This window comes from Spermophilus citellus (genome assembly GCF_964194105.1).
Source record: "Spermophilus citellus genome assembly, chromosome: 2".
NCBI classification, from domain to species: domain Eukaryota; kingdom Metazoa; phylum Chordata; class Mammalia; order Rodentia; family Sciuridae; genus Spermophilus; species Spermophilus citellus.
In genome coordinates this window covers 92793613-92812529 of record NC_138183.1, presented here as the reverse complement: position 1 = coordinate 92812529, position 18917 = coordinate 92793613, and the positions used below count along the sequence as shown (strand labels likewise).

At 34.1% G+C, this 18917-nt stretch overlaps 1 protein-coding gene across 1 annotated transcript in view; it reads right to left on the bottom strand.

Annotated features, from left to right (window-relative positions):
- LOC308641552 (RING finger protein 17-like) overlaps positions 1-18917 on the bottom strand; it is a gene marked incomplete at both ends in the record, with an annotated part of 66438 nt that overhangs the window by 21369 nt on the left and 26152 nt on the right. Inside the window, 7 exons of the mRNA XM_081280223.1 lie at positions 2296-2445; positions 7125-7283; positions 8671-8760; positions 10010-10311; positions 14675-14749; positions 15721-15797; positions 17858-18029. Coding sequence (XP_081136349.1) covers positions 2296-2445; positions 7125-7283; positions 8671-8760; positions 10010-10311; positions 14675-14749; positions 15721-15797; positions 17858-18029 — 1025 coding nt within the window. The remainder of the gene's footprint in view (positions 1-2295; positions 2446-7124; positions 7284-8670; positions 8761-10009; positions 10312-14674; positions 14750-15720; positions 15798-17857; positions 18030-18917) is intronic.

The following is an 18917-nucleotide window of genomic DNA, read 5'->3' as shown; positions in this document are numbered from 1 at the left end:
AATAGACAATGGAAGGTCTCAAATTTACATTTTTATTCTTTCTGAGGAAACTATAGAAGGTGGCTCCATCAAAATAAATGAATAAACTGAAGAGGTAAACATGGGATTCAGAAAACAAGGAACCATGACAGAACAATGAAGTGTATTGTGTATTGCTAAGTGAAAAAAATTTTCCAAACTAGCAAATGTATAGTAAGCACTCCATTTGAAGGAAACAGTATGCTTCCAACTAAGACTATCTGAAAAGTCTAATAATGTGATAAATTGTTTTGAAGTATTAGAAAAATGTGGCCACAAATTAAGACAATAACACAAGTGAAAAATTATCACAATTATTAACTCAAAATAGTGTTAAAGTATACTTTATGGTTCAGCAGTGAACGTATTTACACAATATGGATTTAACTAATAATTGTGGTACAAGTATAGGGAAAGGGAAAGAAGGAAAAAAAAGGCTATGAAGAGATTTGAAACTTTTTATCTCACAGAGTAACAAGTAAATAGATAATATCTAAACCTGAAGCATCAACTGAATATTACATATTATTAGAATAAACAGTACAGGTACATACCAAAAGAATACCTGAAAATATGAAAAGTAACTGCAACAGAGGAGGTGGAGATGACTAAATCTTTTAGTATTGTTTAGTTTTTAAATGAGGCTGACTTTAGAAAACAAAACAAACCAACAAAAATCTACCAAGTATGATCTTCATGATGGAGTTCTATAGGGCTACTGAAGATACAGGAAGATAGGCCAACTGAGTCACACATGTGTTTCCTTTACACACTCAAAGTCACCTTGGAAACTGTACCAAATGTTACTACTCAAATAATTCAGAAGCCTTATTGTTCATCAAATGCATGTTTTAAAGCCAATAATTCTAATCTGAAAAGTAGTTGCAAAGTCCTTAAGTGACATGAAAAATGGCTTTATCTCTTCCATTGACATTTATCAAAAGATGCACTGCTTGTCTGCTGCAGTGGTGCACACTTGCAATCCCAGTACTGGGAGGCTGAAGCAGAAAATCACAAGTTTGAGGCCAGCCTTGGCAACCTAGCAAGCCCATCAGCAACTTAGCAATACTCTGTCTCAAAAAATAAAAATGAACAGGGGATGTACTGGTATATACTACTATCTTGCTATGTTTGAATGTTTTCGTCCTCTTCAAAATTCATTGAAATTTAATCCCTAATACAACATTTTATTAAGAGATGTGGCCTCTTAGAGGTGACCAAGTTATGAGAGCTCTCCCTACCCATACACAGGATTCAGTGCCCATGTAAAAAGGCTCAACAGAGGAAAGTTTACTCCTTTTTTGCCCTTATGCCATATGAGTACATGGCATTTGTTTTTCTGGATGATGCAGCATTCTGGAAGCAGAAAGACCAGGCCCTTAACCAGTGCCCTTAACTTGGACTTCCTAGCTTCCAGAACTGTGAGAATAATTTTCTACTGTTTTAAATAGAACATACCAGCCTGTAGTATTTTGGTAAATCAGCACAAACAGACTAAGATGTTTATGAAAACTATATTTGAAAAAACTTAAGCTAGTTTGACACTCACCCCTAAGGAATTAAAATCAATGACAAATAATTAAGATAGAAAATTTAGGTTGGAAGTTTAAATAGTTTTGAAAAAAGATCTGGAACTTTAGTAATGGGAAAAATTTTAAACAGTATCAAACTAAACTTCACCTTGTAAATAAAAAGCTACATGTCTACAAATTAGGAAGCATGTAAAAGGAACAGAACTTAGTCCACTGTCAGTTGCTATGGCAGAATACTTGATGCTGGGTAATTTACAGAGGAAAGTGGTATATTTTGGTTCACAGTTCTAGAGACTTGGAAACCTTAGATTCTGGCACCAGCATCTTTTCAGTTTCTGGTAAGGACTTTGTGCTACTTCCTTCAACTGATGGTGGAAAGTAGAAAGGCAGGTGGGCGAAGGTGAGAGACAAAACTTGGGGGCAGCCTCACTTCATAACAATCTGCTAAAAATAGTAATACAGTCCTGACAGCAAGAACTGCTCTATAAGAAAGGCATTTATCTGTTCATGAATGCTCACCCCCATGACCCCATACTTCTCACTAGTCCCACCTCTCAACACTGCTGAATTTTGTTGCAGATGAATGCCTTTCCTGTCAAAGTGAGTTCTTGGATTATTTAATAGATAGAAGAGTAAATGGTCAAATCAAATAATACTATCTCCAAGATTTAATTTGTATCAACTCAAAACAATACTAGTCTTAAAGTGTAACCTTCCTTTGTGGAAACAGTGTATACTTTCCTACCAGTGACTTTAGCTTGGTACCAAACTCCATCTTCAAATTTAGCTACACATGCTTGATCTTGAACTGGACAGACAATTTCCAGATTTTCTCCATCGTCACTTTTGTAGAATTCCTCAATGGTTTTTAAAAGAAATAAAAAATCCAGGTTTTCTATCTAAGAAATAAAGGGATAAAGCACTGTAGTTGGCTAGAAACTTAAAATTTTAAGTATGTTTTAGGTATTGTTTATAAAATTATAAAACATTAAAACTGGCTTGAGTTATAAATAAATTATGTGTTATATAATTTACTTTAGGAACTGTTTTTTGTAGATGCAGTATGAAATTCTCCAAAGTAAACATAACAAAAAATAAAATCACATTCTGCTAGATAACTTAATGTATATTCTAGGTTTTTTGGACACTTACACTCTCTCCAACTTTTGTTTCTACCAAAACTAGACCATACAATACATACAATTTAGTAACCTACACTTTTCTATCAATTCTGTTTCACTAAGTGTGCCTATTAGTACTTCTAGACCATATTCAGTATTTTGTAACTGATCAAATAAGTATCCAATCTCAAGATTACACATTGCTTTTATTTATCTCTGTAACTCCTTTGTTTTTGTGGTACTGGGGATTGAAACCAGGGCTTCATGCATACCAAATGAGTGCTCTACCAAGGAACTATATCCCTAGCCCTCCATGACTCTTATAATCTAGCAGAGTCAGTCCTCTTTTAAAAAAGACCTCGAGGGCTGGGATTGTGGCTGAGTGGTAGAGCATGCATGATGCACTGGGTTTGATCCTCAGCACCACATAAAAATAAATAAATAAAGATATTGTGTCCATCTACAACTAAAAAAATACTAAAAAAAAAAAATACCTTGAGATATTGAAAGTCAGATGAGGAATAGGTGAGCCATACTGGAAACAATTACATGTGGACAGAAACTTTTAAATAGGCCAAAGGTGATAATGGAACAAGTAGGTTTAAAATAATTTGTGTCAGGCCTAAGTATGAATGCCAAGGCATAAATTTATGACAAAAGGATTATACATAAAAATCTAGTGGGATTTATTCCTGGAATACAAAGATGACCCAACATATGAAAAGCAATGAAATAAACCACACTGACAGAATGAAGGGAAAAAAGAACAAAATATGACAATCTCAAATACTGCAAAAGAGCATTTAAAAAGCTGAACACTCTTTTATGAAAAAGATATTCAGAATAAACTAAGAAAGAAATTTACTGTACATCACAAAGGTCATATAAGAAAAACTCAGAGAATATCATATGCTTGGTGAAAGACAAAAGCTTCTTTCCCAAGACAGAAATAAGATAAGGATGACTACTTTTGCATCTTGTATTCAACATGGTATCAGAAGTTCTAGCCAGAGATATTAGGCAAGAAAATGACAGAAGTCATTCAAATTGGAGAAGTAGTAGTAAAATTATGTCTATTCACAGATAATGTGATCTTATAAGAAAACCCCATACACTCCACAAAAACAAAACAAAAAAACACCAAACCTGTTAGAACAAATTTAACAAAGTTGATGGGCACAAAATCCACATACAAAAATAAAAATAAAAATCAGGGGGTTGAACTTGTGGCTCGGGGTAGAGCACTCCTGGCATGTGTGAGGCCCTGAGTTCAATTCTCAGCATTGCATATAAATAAATAAAATAAGAGATCAATTGACAACTAAAAAATATTTTTTAAAAAATCACCCATATTTCAAAATGTCAGCAAAGAGTATTCTGAAGAGAAAATTAAGAAAGTGCTTCCATTCGCAATAGCATCTAAAAGATAAAATTAAGAGTAGATCTAACCAAGGAAATGAAAGACTTTTGCACTGAAAACTAAACAAAATCACAAAAGTATATTAAATAAGATCTAAATAAATGGGAACAAAAACACAACCTGTGTTCATGGATAAGAAGATTTAAAATTGTTAAGATGTTAATTCTATCCAAAGTGATCTACAAAGTAATGTAATCCCTATCAAAATCCCAATGACATTTCTTGCACAAACAGAAAAATTTATCCTAAAATTCATAGAGAATCTAAGAGTAATTGAATAGCAAAATCATTTTGAAAAAGAACAAATCCAGGGCCAGAGTTATAGCTCAGTGATAAAGTACTTTCGTGTGGTTTGGGGGCTCAAAAATATCTTCAACTTGGACAAGCTGAGCTAAGAAACAGAATCAAGGTGTCTTAGGTAGATGCAGTGGTGCACCAATATAATCCCAGCTACTCCAAAGGCTGGGGATGTAGCTCAGTGGTAAGGCACCCCTAATACCTAAAAATCCATAATACCTAAAAAATAAAAATAAAAATAAATCAAGGTCTCTAACTGTCCCTTATTTTTCCCTCAAGTGCTGGAAGGGACTCTCTCTCTCTAAAATTCCCTTATCTGATTTGAGAAAATTTCTCTTTGTAATCTTATCAGATAATCAGGAAAGATTAATCATCAGAAAAGAGAGGAGATTAAGTCATCACCTTGCCCAGCCAGGCTTTTCATTATTGTTTGGAGGACAGGTCCCAAAGATTAACTGGGAGACTCTGCATAATAAAACATCCTCTGTTGCAACTGTTCCTCATTTGGTCCTTTCATTGAGCTTCATGTTTTGCACAGCTACCTTGTACATATGCATATTAATAAATTTGTTATGCTTTTCTCTAGTAAACCTGTCTTTGGTTCTTTTGTTTTTTGAGGTACTGGGAATTAAACCTAGGGTGCTCTACCACTGAGTTAGTCCTTTACATTTTAAGAAAAGGTCTCAGAAGTTGCCCAAAGTAGCCTTCAGCCTCAGCCTCCCAAGTTGCTGGAATTACAGGCATGTATCACCATGCCCAGCTAATCTGTCTTTCATTTTATGGGTATTGGTCATCATCATTTATGATAGACAGGAAAGGAACTGCCCCCTTTTCTACCTATCCAGAGGCAGAGTGGTTGCTATCCAAACATAGCAACCACTTGGTTATTTATACAAGGTAGCAAACAGAAACCTGGTAGTCCTGAATCCCAGTCTCTTAACAACTAAGCTACAAATTGATAAGCCTTGGTCATTCATTATATACAGAAGAATGCTGTATTCCTCTCTATATATGTTATAAAAACAAGATGGCTGAAAGGCACATTGGGGTATCCATGTAATTTTATTTAAGTTTTCCTAAAACATTTGTTTGGCCTTCAGATTGTCAGTGATCCTTCTCTTATTTTGATGCAATCAATATTCTTTTAGTTTGAAAATATATTTTATACTATGCAATCAATATTCTTTTAGTTTGAATATATATATATATATATATATATATATATATATATATATATATATATTTTTATTGTTGGTCGTTCAAAACATTACATAGTTCTTAATATATCATATTTCACAGTTTGATTCAAGTGGGTTATGAACTCCCATTTTTACCCCGTATACAGATTGCTGTATCACATCAGTTACACTTCCATTGATTTACATATTGCCATTCTAGTGTCTGATGTATTCTGTTGTCTATCCTATTCTCTACTATCCCCCCTCCCCTCCTCTCCCCTCCCTTCCCCTTTTCTCTCTCTACCCCCTCTACTGTAAATCATTTCTTCCACTTGTATTATTCTTCTCTTACCCTTCATTTCCTCTTATATGTAATTTTGTAAAACCCTGAGGATCACCTTCCATTTCCATGTGATTTCCCTTCTCACTCCCTTTCCCTCCCACCTCTCATCCCTGTTTAATGATATGAAAATATATTTTATGAAACTATTTTTGCAACAGATAAAATGTCAAGAAAATGTTTGCTATTCTTCATCATAAGGTTCACATGTAGACCAAAAGATATTCTTACTTGCTAAAGCCCCACCACATTTATTTCCTTTCACTAATTTCTCCAAGCATAAACAAAGACTCAAGTCAACTATATATATTTTGCAAATAATTATCATTAATACCTTAAAGATGAAGGTTTTGGTTTTCTTAGAATATTTTTTGAATCTAAACTGCATTCTTTTGGACATGTATGAAATTTTAGAGAAATATATATAATTATGAAAGCTAAGCTTAATACTATATTTCCTTTCTCTTAGATACCAAAAATGAAGGGATTTTTAAGTTTTAAAAGTATTCATTTTTGTCAGAGAAGTATATGATGATACTATATTTCTGATATTCTGAAAAGGTATAGAAACAAGCTGAGAAGTAGTGACCATTTAAAAGAACCATTATAAGGCTACACAGATAATACTTTTTTTTTGATATTGGTCACCTATAGGCATTGAAAAAAAATGGTCCAGTAATATATCAAAGAAATCAGAAGAGTATAATAAACAAATTCAATCATCAATGTTACTAGGAAAATACTTGTAAGGGAAGCCTAAAGCATGGCAAATTCAACTATGTTTAGAATTAAATAAACTGTGTTTACTAATTACCCTCTGAAGGGCCCTAGGAAAGGATGCCACACAGGCCTCTTGAATCCTACTGAAGTGTTCAATGTTAACTCCAACATGCATGCATACAAAGCAAGGAACTAAAACAACAAAGAATCAACTTAAACTAAAAGGGCAACCTACATAACCTGTTGTGGGTCTTGTAAATTAAAAAGCAATTCATTCAATTACACGATAGAGGTTTTATATATATCTCACTCTACAAATGTGCCAACATCCAATTTAAATCTTTGGCTAACTTACCTAAATAATTTATGTTAAGTAATTCCCAAACTTTTATGCTTAACTTGAAGCTCAAATCTTTTATAGCAGGTCAGTGTGGGTTGAGCAAATATGACAATATTTACATAAACTTAATATTTTAACTTATAGTGATATTTGATTACCTAGCTCCAAAATGTCTGAAGGATCAAGATGTAAATTCTTATTGCAAATTTGATTCACCTTCTTCTCCAATACTGTTGCATCTTTTATTTGTGAATATTTTCGAATATAGAAGTGGCAAGGATGTATTACATGGCTAACAAAAACTAGCTCTGGACAACCTGAATACAAATCAATATTTAAAAAACATTATTAAAACATGAAGCTGGAAGAGAATTCATAAAATGTGAACAACTGCCATGTCCGCTAAAGGACGATGTGTTTACAGGCACTGAAAATCTAGAATACTTGGGCCCCATTAGAGAGTCTAAATCCAAAATGCCTCACAGAACAAATGGATCACTTTCAACAATGAATTCTTTAGCAACCTGAACTGCAAATACTTTATTCAACTTGCAAAATATATGCTTTAAGTGAAATCATAGTTCATATGGTAGGCTGATTCTAAAATCATAGCCTGTTCTGTAAATTCACTTTATTATAAAACTTCATAGTTTATTTATGAACCTACCTGAAACTTAGAACCTTATTAATAATGATTAGATTACTAGGCTAGCCTACAAAAGCCAGATCAATCCATACCATACCTAAAACACCAGTATAGCTCACAGCACCCTGAATCCTAAATCATATGAAATAGGTTAGAGAGAGATGTAATAATGTCTGGTCAAAGTACTGAGCAGCATTTAGGGAACTATAGGAGAGCTTTGGTAAAGGTTAAACAGATAAAGGTAATGACACTGAACACATTTTTCTATAAATAGAAGCAATTAAATCAAGTGTTTCTACTGATACAAAAAGATCTCTGAAGGAGCTGGGTGTGGTTGCACATGCCTGTAATCCCAGCTATTTGGAAGAGTATAAGGGAGGAGGATTGAAAGTTAGAAGCCAGCCTAGGCAATTTAGCAAGACTCTGTCTCAAAATAAAAAAGGATGGAGATATTTCTCAGTAATAAAAAATTTGTCTAGCATGTGTTAAGGCCTTGGGTTCACTCACCAGTATTGGAAAAAAGAGAAGAAAAGCAAGAAAAAAATCTCTAAAGTGTAATGTTAAGGGAGCAATACCCAAAACAGTATGTATAGTATGCTATGTCTTGTGTGTACTACTTTTGTATGCATTAAAAAACGACAGAAGGAAAAGAGGAACTGAATAAAATAGGAATAGGGTATGGCAAAGTGTCACAAAAATAGTTTTATTTATAAGGATTATGTTTTTGGAATGAATTAATGTATGATTTTTTAAAACAGACTAGAAGGCATGGAATTGAAGAGAGGTAAATACATTTTAATCCTTGCCTAACTTACCTAAATAATTTATGTTAAGTAATTCCTAAACTTTTATGCTTAACTTGAAGCATATATATAACAGAAATTTAAAAATATATAAATTTTAACTTTGTAACATAGCTTACCAAGAACAATACACATATTAAGGATAGGATAAAGGAGATAAATATATATATATGTATAACTGGGGTGACAGCTGTAAAATAAGAGTTACCACACATAGAGCAAACTACTCCATTAAGCTCAGACTTGTTACAATACCTGTTTTTGATCCAAAAGAAACAGTTGACTCTTTCTGAAGAGGTTTTTTGGGATATCTAGGAGTCTCCGTAAGATCATCTGTAAAGCAAGCTTTATCAAAATAGGTAAAGACAATTGTACTAATTTTGTTAACAGTGACTTGCTAGTGTTTAAAAAGCTGTAATTAAATTGGCTAAATACTTGAATCCCTTGTATAAGTAAATAAAACCATGATACGCTTTTAGAATTCACTGATATTTCAGTGATGATAATATAGCAGAAAGAAGAATGTGTGCACTGTTTTTTTTTGATATTTATTTTTTCATAGTTGTAGGTGGACATAATACCTTTATTTTATATTTATGTGGTACTGAGGATTGAACCCAGGGCCTCACACATGCCAGGCAAGTGCTCCACCCCTGAGCCACAACCCCAGGCCGTACTATTGAGGTTTAAAAAAAATTTTTTTTTTTAGTTGTATATGGACACTACTTATTTATTTATTTTCTTACATGTGGTTCTGAGGATCAAACCCAGCGCCTCACACATATGAGGCATGGGCAAATACCAACACTGAAATCTAATCAAACAATTGTGATAGATTTAAGTTATAAAATAGTTGACATAAGCTGTGTATCTAGCTCAGTAGTAGGGTGGTTGGTTGCCTAGTATTTGAGAGGCCCTGGGTTTGATCCCTAGCATAAATTAATAAATAAATAATAGAATAAAATATAAAATAGATGGCATGACACTCATCATAGCTCATCCTAAACAGATTAGATTCCAAGATTTGAGAGGAGCTGATCTTAATTCAAGGACAAAGTAATGAAACTATGCCCCCAATTTACCCCTCTTATTCATTTATATTTGTATCATTCATATAAAGTTTATATGTGGAACACTGAAAAGGTCAAATATCCTAACCTGATCAAATATTAAATTTGCATCCCAGAGATTAGCTATATTATTTTATTAAAAATAAAAATTACCCTAACTTTGGAAAATGTGTAATCAATAGGTTTAACTCATAATGTGCATATGAGGAAAAAGATTATGGTGGCCGGGCATAGTGGCATGCACCTGCAATCTAGCTACAGAAGAAGCTTAGGCAAGAGGTTCACAAGTTTGAGGATATCCTGGGCAACTTACCAAAACCCATCTCAAAATCAAACAAAAAGGGCTGTAACTCAATGGTAGAGCACTTGCCGGGCATGTGCAAAAGCACTGGGTCCATTCCCCAGTTACCCCCCACCCCCATATACACAAATACCTTTCCTGCTAAGTATATTCAATTGTTTCTAATTTAAGAGAAAAGATCCCTTCCTCCCCCTCCCCAAGGTTTGTTATATTCTCAACTCACGTTCTGGGTTTTCTTCAATAATTTCTTCAATTATCAAATCAGGACTAGGGCCCATTTGAGGGAGCACAGCAATGGTTTTAGAGGCTGTGACTGCAATGACCTCTTTCTGTGGCTGGACAATCTCTTCTGAATGGACACCACTGGTCTCCAGTTGTAAAGGAGGTGCTGGCGCTTCACTGGTTAGGACAGACACATCAATCTTTTTGTTTTCTAGTGATGAGTATGTAACATAAGAAAGTTCCTTTTTAGTATTATATTTCTTTTGAACACTCTGTCCAACTTCATTTTCTTGGGGATAATATCTGTACAAAAATACAGAGGACGACTACTTTAATATTCACCTTCAAGCCATTTCCTTTCCACATGACAACTGATTCTGAGACACAAAAAAAATTTAGTGATTTTTAGTAAATTTATTGAGTTACACAACCACTGCCACAAACTAATGTTAGAACACTTCATCACCCAAAAAGAAACCTTTGCCTGTTCCAAGCCTCAACCAAGCTCCAGAGTTTTAAAAGGTCAAGAAGAGATATATATAATTATTGAGAAGCTGAAAAAAACTTCATATAGTTATGTCATAATAATCTGATTCCTCAAGAACAGTGTTTTTTTTACACATTTTTAAAAGAAGTTGTTTTGATTTAGCTCAAATGTTTGATATAAATTATGTTAAGATGATTTCTTTTTCATTAACTGGCTTAAAAACAAAGTGTAAGAAAGCATGCAGGATACAAACCTGAGCAAATTACCAGAAACTTCCTCCAAGGCTAATAATTACTATTAATCCGAATCCTATGGGTATGATTATTTCTAGCCACTAACCCACAGCTGATTATCCATACTATTCAGTATTTTTCTATATTCTCCACATATTCAGATGATTTAAGGCTATCAAATCTATTACTATAAAAATTTTAAAATGAGATGAGACTGACTCTCATAAAACTTGTATTTAGTTAATCCATGATGGTTCTAACTTCTTCATAGAACATAAGGACCAAAAAATCCACTCTGATTTAGCTATGACACACTTATCTGTCTCTTCCAAAAAAGGGCATGAATTTAACATTAAAAGTATAATTACTATACAATGAATAAAGGTACACCTTTTGAGAAACACCTATATGTAAACAACACCCCTTTTCAGACCTTATTGAGATTTTTTAACACTAGCTATAGCTTATAGAACACTACTTTGTTTTATTCTCTTTCAACCTGTGCCTATGCCACCTCACTTTAGTTTTTTGTACTGCTTTAAATTTTTAATATATTTCCCAACTTATTTCAATACCTGCTCTCACTGGGCAAACCCATGGCTGAGTTACCACCAATAATTAGGAGAGATAACTTACAGTGGTATAAAATCAATACAAGATCACCTAGTTTTTAAAAATACCTTTATTTATTTTTATGTGGTGCTGAGGATAGAACCCAGTACCTCACACGTGCAAGGCAAGTGCTCTATTACTGAGCTACAACACGGCCCCATCAACTAGTTTTTAAGTTGTAAAAAAATATTTGAAGTAACCACATTCAAGGTACGTGAATATCTAAGGAACTATTGAATGTTAAAGTTGATGATTATCCATGGGAGCAGAAAAAGAGGCAAATAAGGGGCAGGGAACAGCTTTGTAGCTCCTCATTCCACTAAAATCTTGGAAGACAGGCTGGCCAGGAGCTACGTTTGCTCAAAGCCAGTCTTGAGGGAGATAAAGGAGACCTTTCTGTCTCAATTCTACATTTTGCAGGGCAGAGTTGGTGGGCTCAGGGGCATGGAAATATTTTATAAGAGAAGGCAGAGTGGGGCAAAAGGCAGGAATACACACACACACACACACACACACACACACACACACACACACACACAGATTTAACTAACCAGCAAATATGTCAGCTCAGCTTTCTTGATGTCTGTTCTCATCAGAAAGAAGTAGGGGATGCAGAAAAAGTTATCAGGAAGTTGTTTTTAATTTCAAAGGGGTCTGTTTCAGGGTCACCCAAGCACTGTTTGGGGGAAGATGCTATTGGTCAAAGGACTGATGTTCCAGTTCCTCTTGCAAGGTATAGAGAACCCACCCTCTGATGTAGAGGACTGTGGTAGGCTATCTCAACCTAATGCTGTTGAACTACTCAATTTTTTTTTCCTTTTATTTCAAAGGAAATTGCAAACAATAAAACTTCTGATAATTTGGTTTCTCACTTCTGTCTTGGTGTTGTAAAAAAATGTCAACATAAATATTCTAGTTTGTATTGGTAATTACATTTGCTCATTAAGTTAACAAACTGGCAGTCTGACTATATGTCAGTTTTGTGAACTTCACTAATGTAAATTCATCAGATTTAGTGTTAGATATGCTTGTTTTCCCAGCCTCCAGGACTGTGGACCAGATATTTATGTTCCCTCAGTAGTGAATGTAATACTTTTTTTGGTGGGGTGAGGGGATTGAACTCAGGGGCACTCTACCACTGAGCCACATCCCCAGCCCTATTTTGTATTTTATTTAGAGGCAGGATCTAACAAGTTGCTTAGCACCTCGCCCTTGCTGAAGCTGGCTTTCAACTTGTGATCCTCCTGCCTTAGCCTCCTAAGCCTCTAGGATTATAGGGGTGCACTACCACGCCTGGCTATTATGATGCTTTTTAGGGGAACATCTTCCTTGAAGACAAACCACCTACAAATGATTAAATTTATTTTCTTTTAGGGAGTTTCTAATAGTTTGACTGTTAATAAACCCAGAATCAAACCAACATCTCTTCTTAGATTTCAGCACATGTACCCAAATGCCTTCTAAACTTTTCTCCTTAGAAGTTTGGTGAATAGAAACTCAACGTTTATCTACTGTTTATCCCCTTCCTACTTACTTTTGTTCCTGTATTCTTAATCTTGGTGAATAAAATCACAAAAAATCAATTTAGTCACCAGGGCCAAACCTATGAACTATTGGTGAGGCTTCCTTTTCCCTTGTTCCTCACATTCAAACATTAATGTTTTACAAATAATCTCTATTTAGCATTTTCATAATCTATTCTCAATCCTGATCCGGTGCTACTACTTAAGTGTGGGTCCTCATTATCTGCTGAATCTACTGATGCAACTGCATAACCGATCTTTCTCTGCACTTCATATTCTCCCAAATAATCCCCTAAATGGCTACCACAGTTATTTTTCACAAAAATAATCTAATTATTTTTACTTTCATGCTTAAAATCTTCTAAAGGTTTTCTACTGTCTAAAGCTGACTTTCCAACAGTACTTTTGGTAATAGTGGAAATGTGCTGCAGTGCTTAATATGGTAGTGCTATGGTATGAAGGTCAGCTCCAAAATTTGTGTTGAAACTTAATCCTCATTATGGTTGGGGAAGTGATTAAATCATTAAATCTCCGCCCTCTTGAATGAAATTGTGCCTTATTAAAGGTCTAGAGGGAACCAGCTTAGCTCCTGCCCTGCCCCCTTTTTCCTTTCTTGCCATGCACAGACACAGCATTTGTTCCTTTTTGGCCTCCTGTCCTTTCTGCCTTGTGAGGACACAACATTCAAGGTACCATCTTGGAGGCAGAGACCAAGATGCTCTTTTTTTTAATATTTATTTTTCTTTAGTTGTAGTTGGATACAATACCTTAATTTTATTTATTTATTTATTTATTTATTTATTTATTTATTTATTTGTTTGTTTGTTTATTTTTATGTGGTGCTAAGGATCAATCCCAGGGCCTCACACATGTGAGGCAAGCACTCTACTGCTGAGCCATAACCCCAGCTCCCCAAGACTCTGAACTAGAGTCTAAATCGACCAGTGCCTTGACTTTGAACTTCCTAGCCTCCATAAATATGAGAAAATAAATTTCTATTTATAAATTACCTACTCTCTCAAGTATTTTGTAATTTCAGCATGAATGGGTGAAGACAGGTAGCCATTAGTACATGTGGCCAGCAAACACTTAGAATCTGGCTTGTACAACCAAGGAACTGAGTTTATAGTTTTAATTAATTTATGCTTAAATTTAAGTAGCTCAAATGGTTAGTGGCAATCACGCTAGGTATGCAGAGATCTAAAAAATAAAGTTCAAATGCTATCATATAGCATACAAAGTCCTTAGAATTCAGTTCCTATGTATCTGGGGATATACAGAATGAAATTGTGTGCAGTTGTCTCAAAGTAGGATTTCTTCTTTTATGTTTACCTCCTTTTGTCCTTTCTACTTGCTGTTCATTTTTTTTCTACAGATAAGGGAAAATAAAATCTCCAAGTCCTCTGTTACCCCTTCCTTTGCAACTCACTAGCTTTTGCATACACTGTCAAAGAAATCACACATTTGATCTTTTACATGTCTGCTTTATGCACTATAATTTATCCAACATTTATCTCAATATTTGGGATGTTAGCACCTAGCACAAAAATCAATGTTCAATGCTTACTGACATTAATAATGAATCTTACAAATAAAACTTAAACACATATATCATTGAATACTGATCCTTTTTAGGTCTAGGTCTAGGTCTTTAAAAAATATTATACATATAAGTTAATTGTAGAAACTATCTTAGCTCTTTATTTTGCAGCTTTTTAAAATCATACTACTCTAAACATTAATTTTCCTCTTAGATAACACAGGTACTATTAGACAGTAATGACATGTTGCCATTCTTAAAAAATACTTACTTTGTTGAGTCCTCAAAGTCAAACTTTCCCATATTGTTGAACATGCACATAATCTCACTACAATTCATATTCAACCTAAAATAAAACATTAGCATATAAATAAATGATCTCTTCCAAGTTTATTACGTTTCCTAAACAGAAGTCCATTGCTGACATTAAAATAACTAATTTCAAATAAAACACTCAAGTCAAGTGTTATGGTTTAGATGTGAGGTGTTCCCCAAAAGCCCATGTGTGAGACAAAGTAAGAAAGTTTAGAAGAGAAATGATTGGGTTAGGAAAGCCTTAACCCAATCAGTGAATCAATCCCCTGATGGGATTAATTGAGTGGTAGATTAAGGATGTTGCTGGAGGAGGTAGGCATTGTGGGACGTACTTTTAGGGTCTATATTTTGTAGCTGGTTAGTGGAGTCTCTCTCTCTCTCTCTCTCTCTCTCTCTCTCTCTCTCTCTCTCTCTGCTTTCTGATTATCATGTGAGCTCTTTCCCTCTGCCATACTCTTCCACCATGATGTCCTGCCTCACCTCAAACCCCAAACCCCGAGGAATGGAGCTTATGCTTACGGACTGAGACCTCAGAAATTGTGAGCCCTAAAATAAACTTTTCTCCCCTTAAAATTGTTCTAGTTAGATCTTTTAGTCACAGCAACAAAAAAGCTGACTAAAACACCAAAGTGTAGTGGCACATACCTATAATCTCAGCTACTCAGAAGGCTGAGGCAGGAGGATCACAAGTTTGAAGCCAGCCTGCAATTTATGGAAGCACTATCTCAAGATAAAATATAAATGTGCTAGGGATGTAGCTCAGTGGTAGAGTGCTTACCTAGAATACCTCAGGGGGTTCAATCCCCAGTACCACAAAAAAGGAAAAAAATAACATTTAAATAATGTTTTAATATTTAAAGTTATAATTATTTTAATTTTGTTGCTAACTTGGGAATCATTCTGACCCAAAATTTCAAATTATAATTGCTTGCTATTTTGGTAAATTCAGTCTCTAATGCATTTTTACACTTATTATAGTCTCCTGAACCATGACTTATTCACCTGGGAGGGTTCCTTGGTTTTAAAGAACTAACTTGTGACAATTCACTCTCAGATGTTAACTTCAAAGTCCGGATAATCTACAATCAAAAAAGAAGTGTTGTTATTCATGTGTGAACTTTCTTTTGTCACAAATACTGCTTAAAGAGTAAGATTTTAGAAGGAAAACTTAGTTATTTCTTAAATGTATTCAAGGCTTGATTTTGGGTACTTGAAGGAAAGAATGCAAGAAAACGTTTTTCACTTCTACCCTAAAGAAATTTAAATTTTTCTGAAAGTATTTATTAAAAGATAACAATACCAGGTGCTGGCTAATAAATGGGATTCAGCTATACAATTTCTGCTCAGACTTGTTTTGTATTTGTGTTGTTATTTTCAAGCATTCTCTCTCTGTTCTTTCCTTCATCTTCCTAACTAAACTAAGAGGAAAGACCAAATTTTATCACTTTTTTCACCACCTAGTGCCTCATGTGTAACACACAGGAAATTAATATTGTTGTTTTCAGAATTATAGCTGGAGGAAGGCCAGGCCAAGTTAGATGGTGGCAAACTCTTCAACTTTCTTTTAAACTTAGAGACGTTGGAAGCAGGTAAACCAATGGCTTCTATACCTCAATTGAGTCAAAATATTTGATTATATATGGGAAATGAGACCTGATGACTCAAAGATTGATAGAGCAGGATCTATACCCTTAGAGAATGATGCAGAAATCAGCAAAGAGGATATATGGTGAATCTTTTTCTGTCAAAATATCTTAAAAGAAGATGTTTCTATTTTTGCCCAATTCTGCCCCCTAGGTACAAGATTAGATGACAGAAGATAGCTGATGCAACTTGTCTCCTGACTTACACATTCTGGGAGAATTAAGGGAAAAAAATTAATATGATTTTAAGATAAATTTTAAGATAAGACTACAATCTGGGCTGGGGGTGTAGCTTAGTGGTAGAGCGCTTGCTTAACATGCATGAGGCACTGGGTTTGATCCTCAGCACCACATAAAAACAAATAAATAAAATAAAAGTATTGTGTCCATCTACAACTAAAAAACTTTAAGAGTACATCCATACCTATAATGTTTATGAAAAGAAAATAGAGTTTCATTTAGTTTACTTATCCTATTTATTCTTATTTTTTATTCAGGTGTCCTAGAAATCTCGCTATAGTTTTGACCTTAAGTGTCTCCCAAAGGTCCATGTGATAAAGGATTGATCCCCAGTGTAGCACTGGAGAACCTAAAGGAGAACCTAAAGGGAGATTTTAGGTCAATGGGGGTGTGCAGTCAAAGGAAACAGCTTAACCACTTTCTCTCTTATCCTTCCTGGCCATGCAATGAGTAAGGTTTTGATTTGCCATGTGTTCTCATGGTGATCTGCCACCATAGGTCCAAAAGCAATGATACCAACCAATCATGGACTTAAATCTTCAGAACTCTCAGCCAAAATACAACTTTTTTCTTTATAAGTTTGATTAACTCAGTTATTATCATAGTGACAGAAAGTTAACACAAACCTTGACTTGCATCTCAATGTTATGCTAACTTGCTCTCAGATCATTTGCTATGAAGACCTTATTGTCCTATTTTCCTAAGTGATTAAAAAATAATAATAAAATGCTAAAAAAATAAAAGGTTAATTGTTTATCTTAAGAGTTCAAATACCTAAGAATTCTAAATCCATGACAATATAGATGGTCCTTGACTTTGGACAGTTTGACTTGTGAATTTTCAACTTTAGTGTGAAAGACAATATACATTCAATAAAAACCATAGTTTGATTTTTAAAATTTGGATCTTTTCCCTAGGCTAACAATATGTGATCAGATTCTCTCTCACAACGTGGGGCAGTGACAGAAAGTCCCGAAGTGATGAGAATAAGCAATCAACATTCTATAGTGTACTATGTTGCTTAGCTGCACTGTTCAGTCAGGTTAATTTAAAAACATTTTTGACTTATGATATTTTCAATTTAGGATGAGTTTATTAGGATGTAACCCCATTGTAAATAATCCCATCGTAAATTGAGGAGCATCTGTATAGGCTAGGATAATCTGAAAAACAAATTTAAATCTTAAACACCATATTTCAAAGCATGTAAAGTAAGTTGCACAGAACTAATTCAGATTCTAAATTATTAAAATTACCTGATTCAGGTCACAGTATGTCCTCAGAGAAGGTGCTGATTTTAACTCTTTTGCTATCTTCATAGCTGCATCCAAATCATTTTTTTTCTCTTCAATGTAGCTTTTAGCCATTATTAAATTTGATAAATAATCATCTGTACTTCTTACAAGTTCTTCACACCAGTTCTTTTTCCTTCATTTAAGACATCAGAGTTATTTCACAATATTTCATAAAAATTAAAAGTGAATTTTATAAAGACTGAACAGCATTTGAAAGGGTAATTTCACTAGGTGATGAATTTAAATAAAATAACATGGTTAAATGAGGCATATAATAACTGAACAGTGTCTAAAAGGGTAATTTTATTGATAAAACAACATAATAGCATGGTCAAATAAGGTACTTAAATCAACTGAAATGTATTCTAGTTGAACAATATGGACATGTAGAGAAAAAAGGAGGGTTTTTAAAAGAATATAATTATTATGTCACAAATGGATCTGTCACAGAATTAGAGGTATAAGAAACTCTAGGACCCTCTGCCTAACACTAAGAGAAATCCTCACTGAATCTATCCTGTAGTCTGTTGGGCCCTTACAAAGATTATCTATACTCACTTTTCACAAGGATATTCCAGCACATTTAAAAATTTCCAACAAAAGATACAAATTACATGAATATAAAATACAGCTTTAAAACAGATATCACCAAAGTAGAATTTAGTTATCAATCAACTATAATGTCCAAAAATAATCAGGAAGATTATATAGTTAATTCTTCATTACTTATAACTCATTACTCAAACCCATGTCTGTACTTATGGTATAATTTTATTGTGGCTAAAAAGATCATTGAAAATTGTAGTGCTTAACCTATCAATCATTTCATTCATTAAACATAAAATAACTTCTCATTATTTTCCCCCAAATCAAATCTGGCCCCTAACAAAACAGTTGGCCAGCACCAAACAGAATCTATCTAATAAAGGCTTAGAAGGTAAAGAGATATTTCAAAAACCTTTTGGTAATTGTATATCTAATCTTTGTAAGTAATTTTCTTAGAGGAAAAATGGTCATTTAG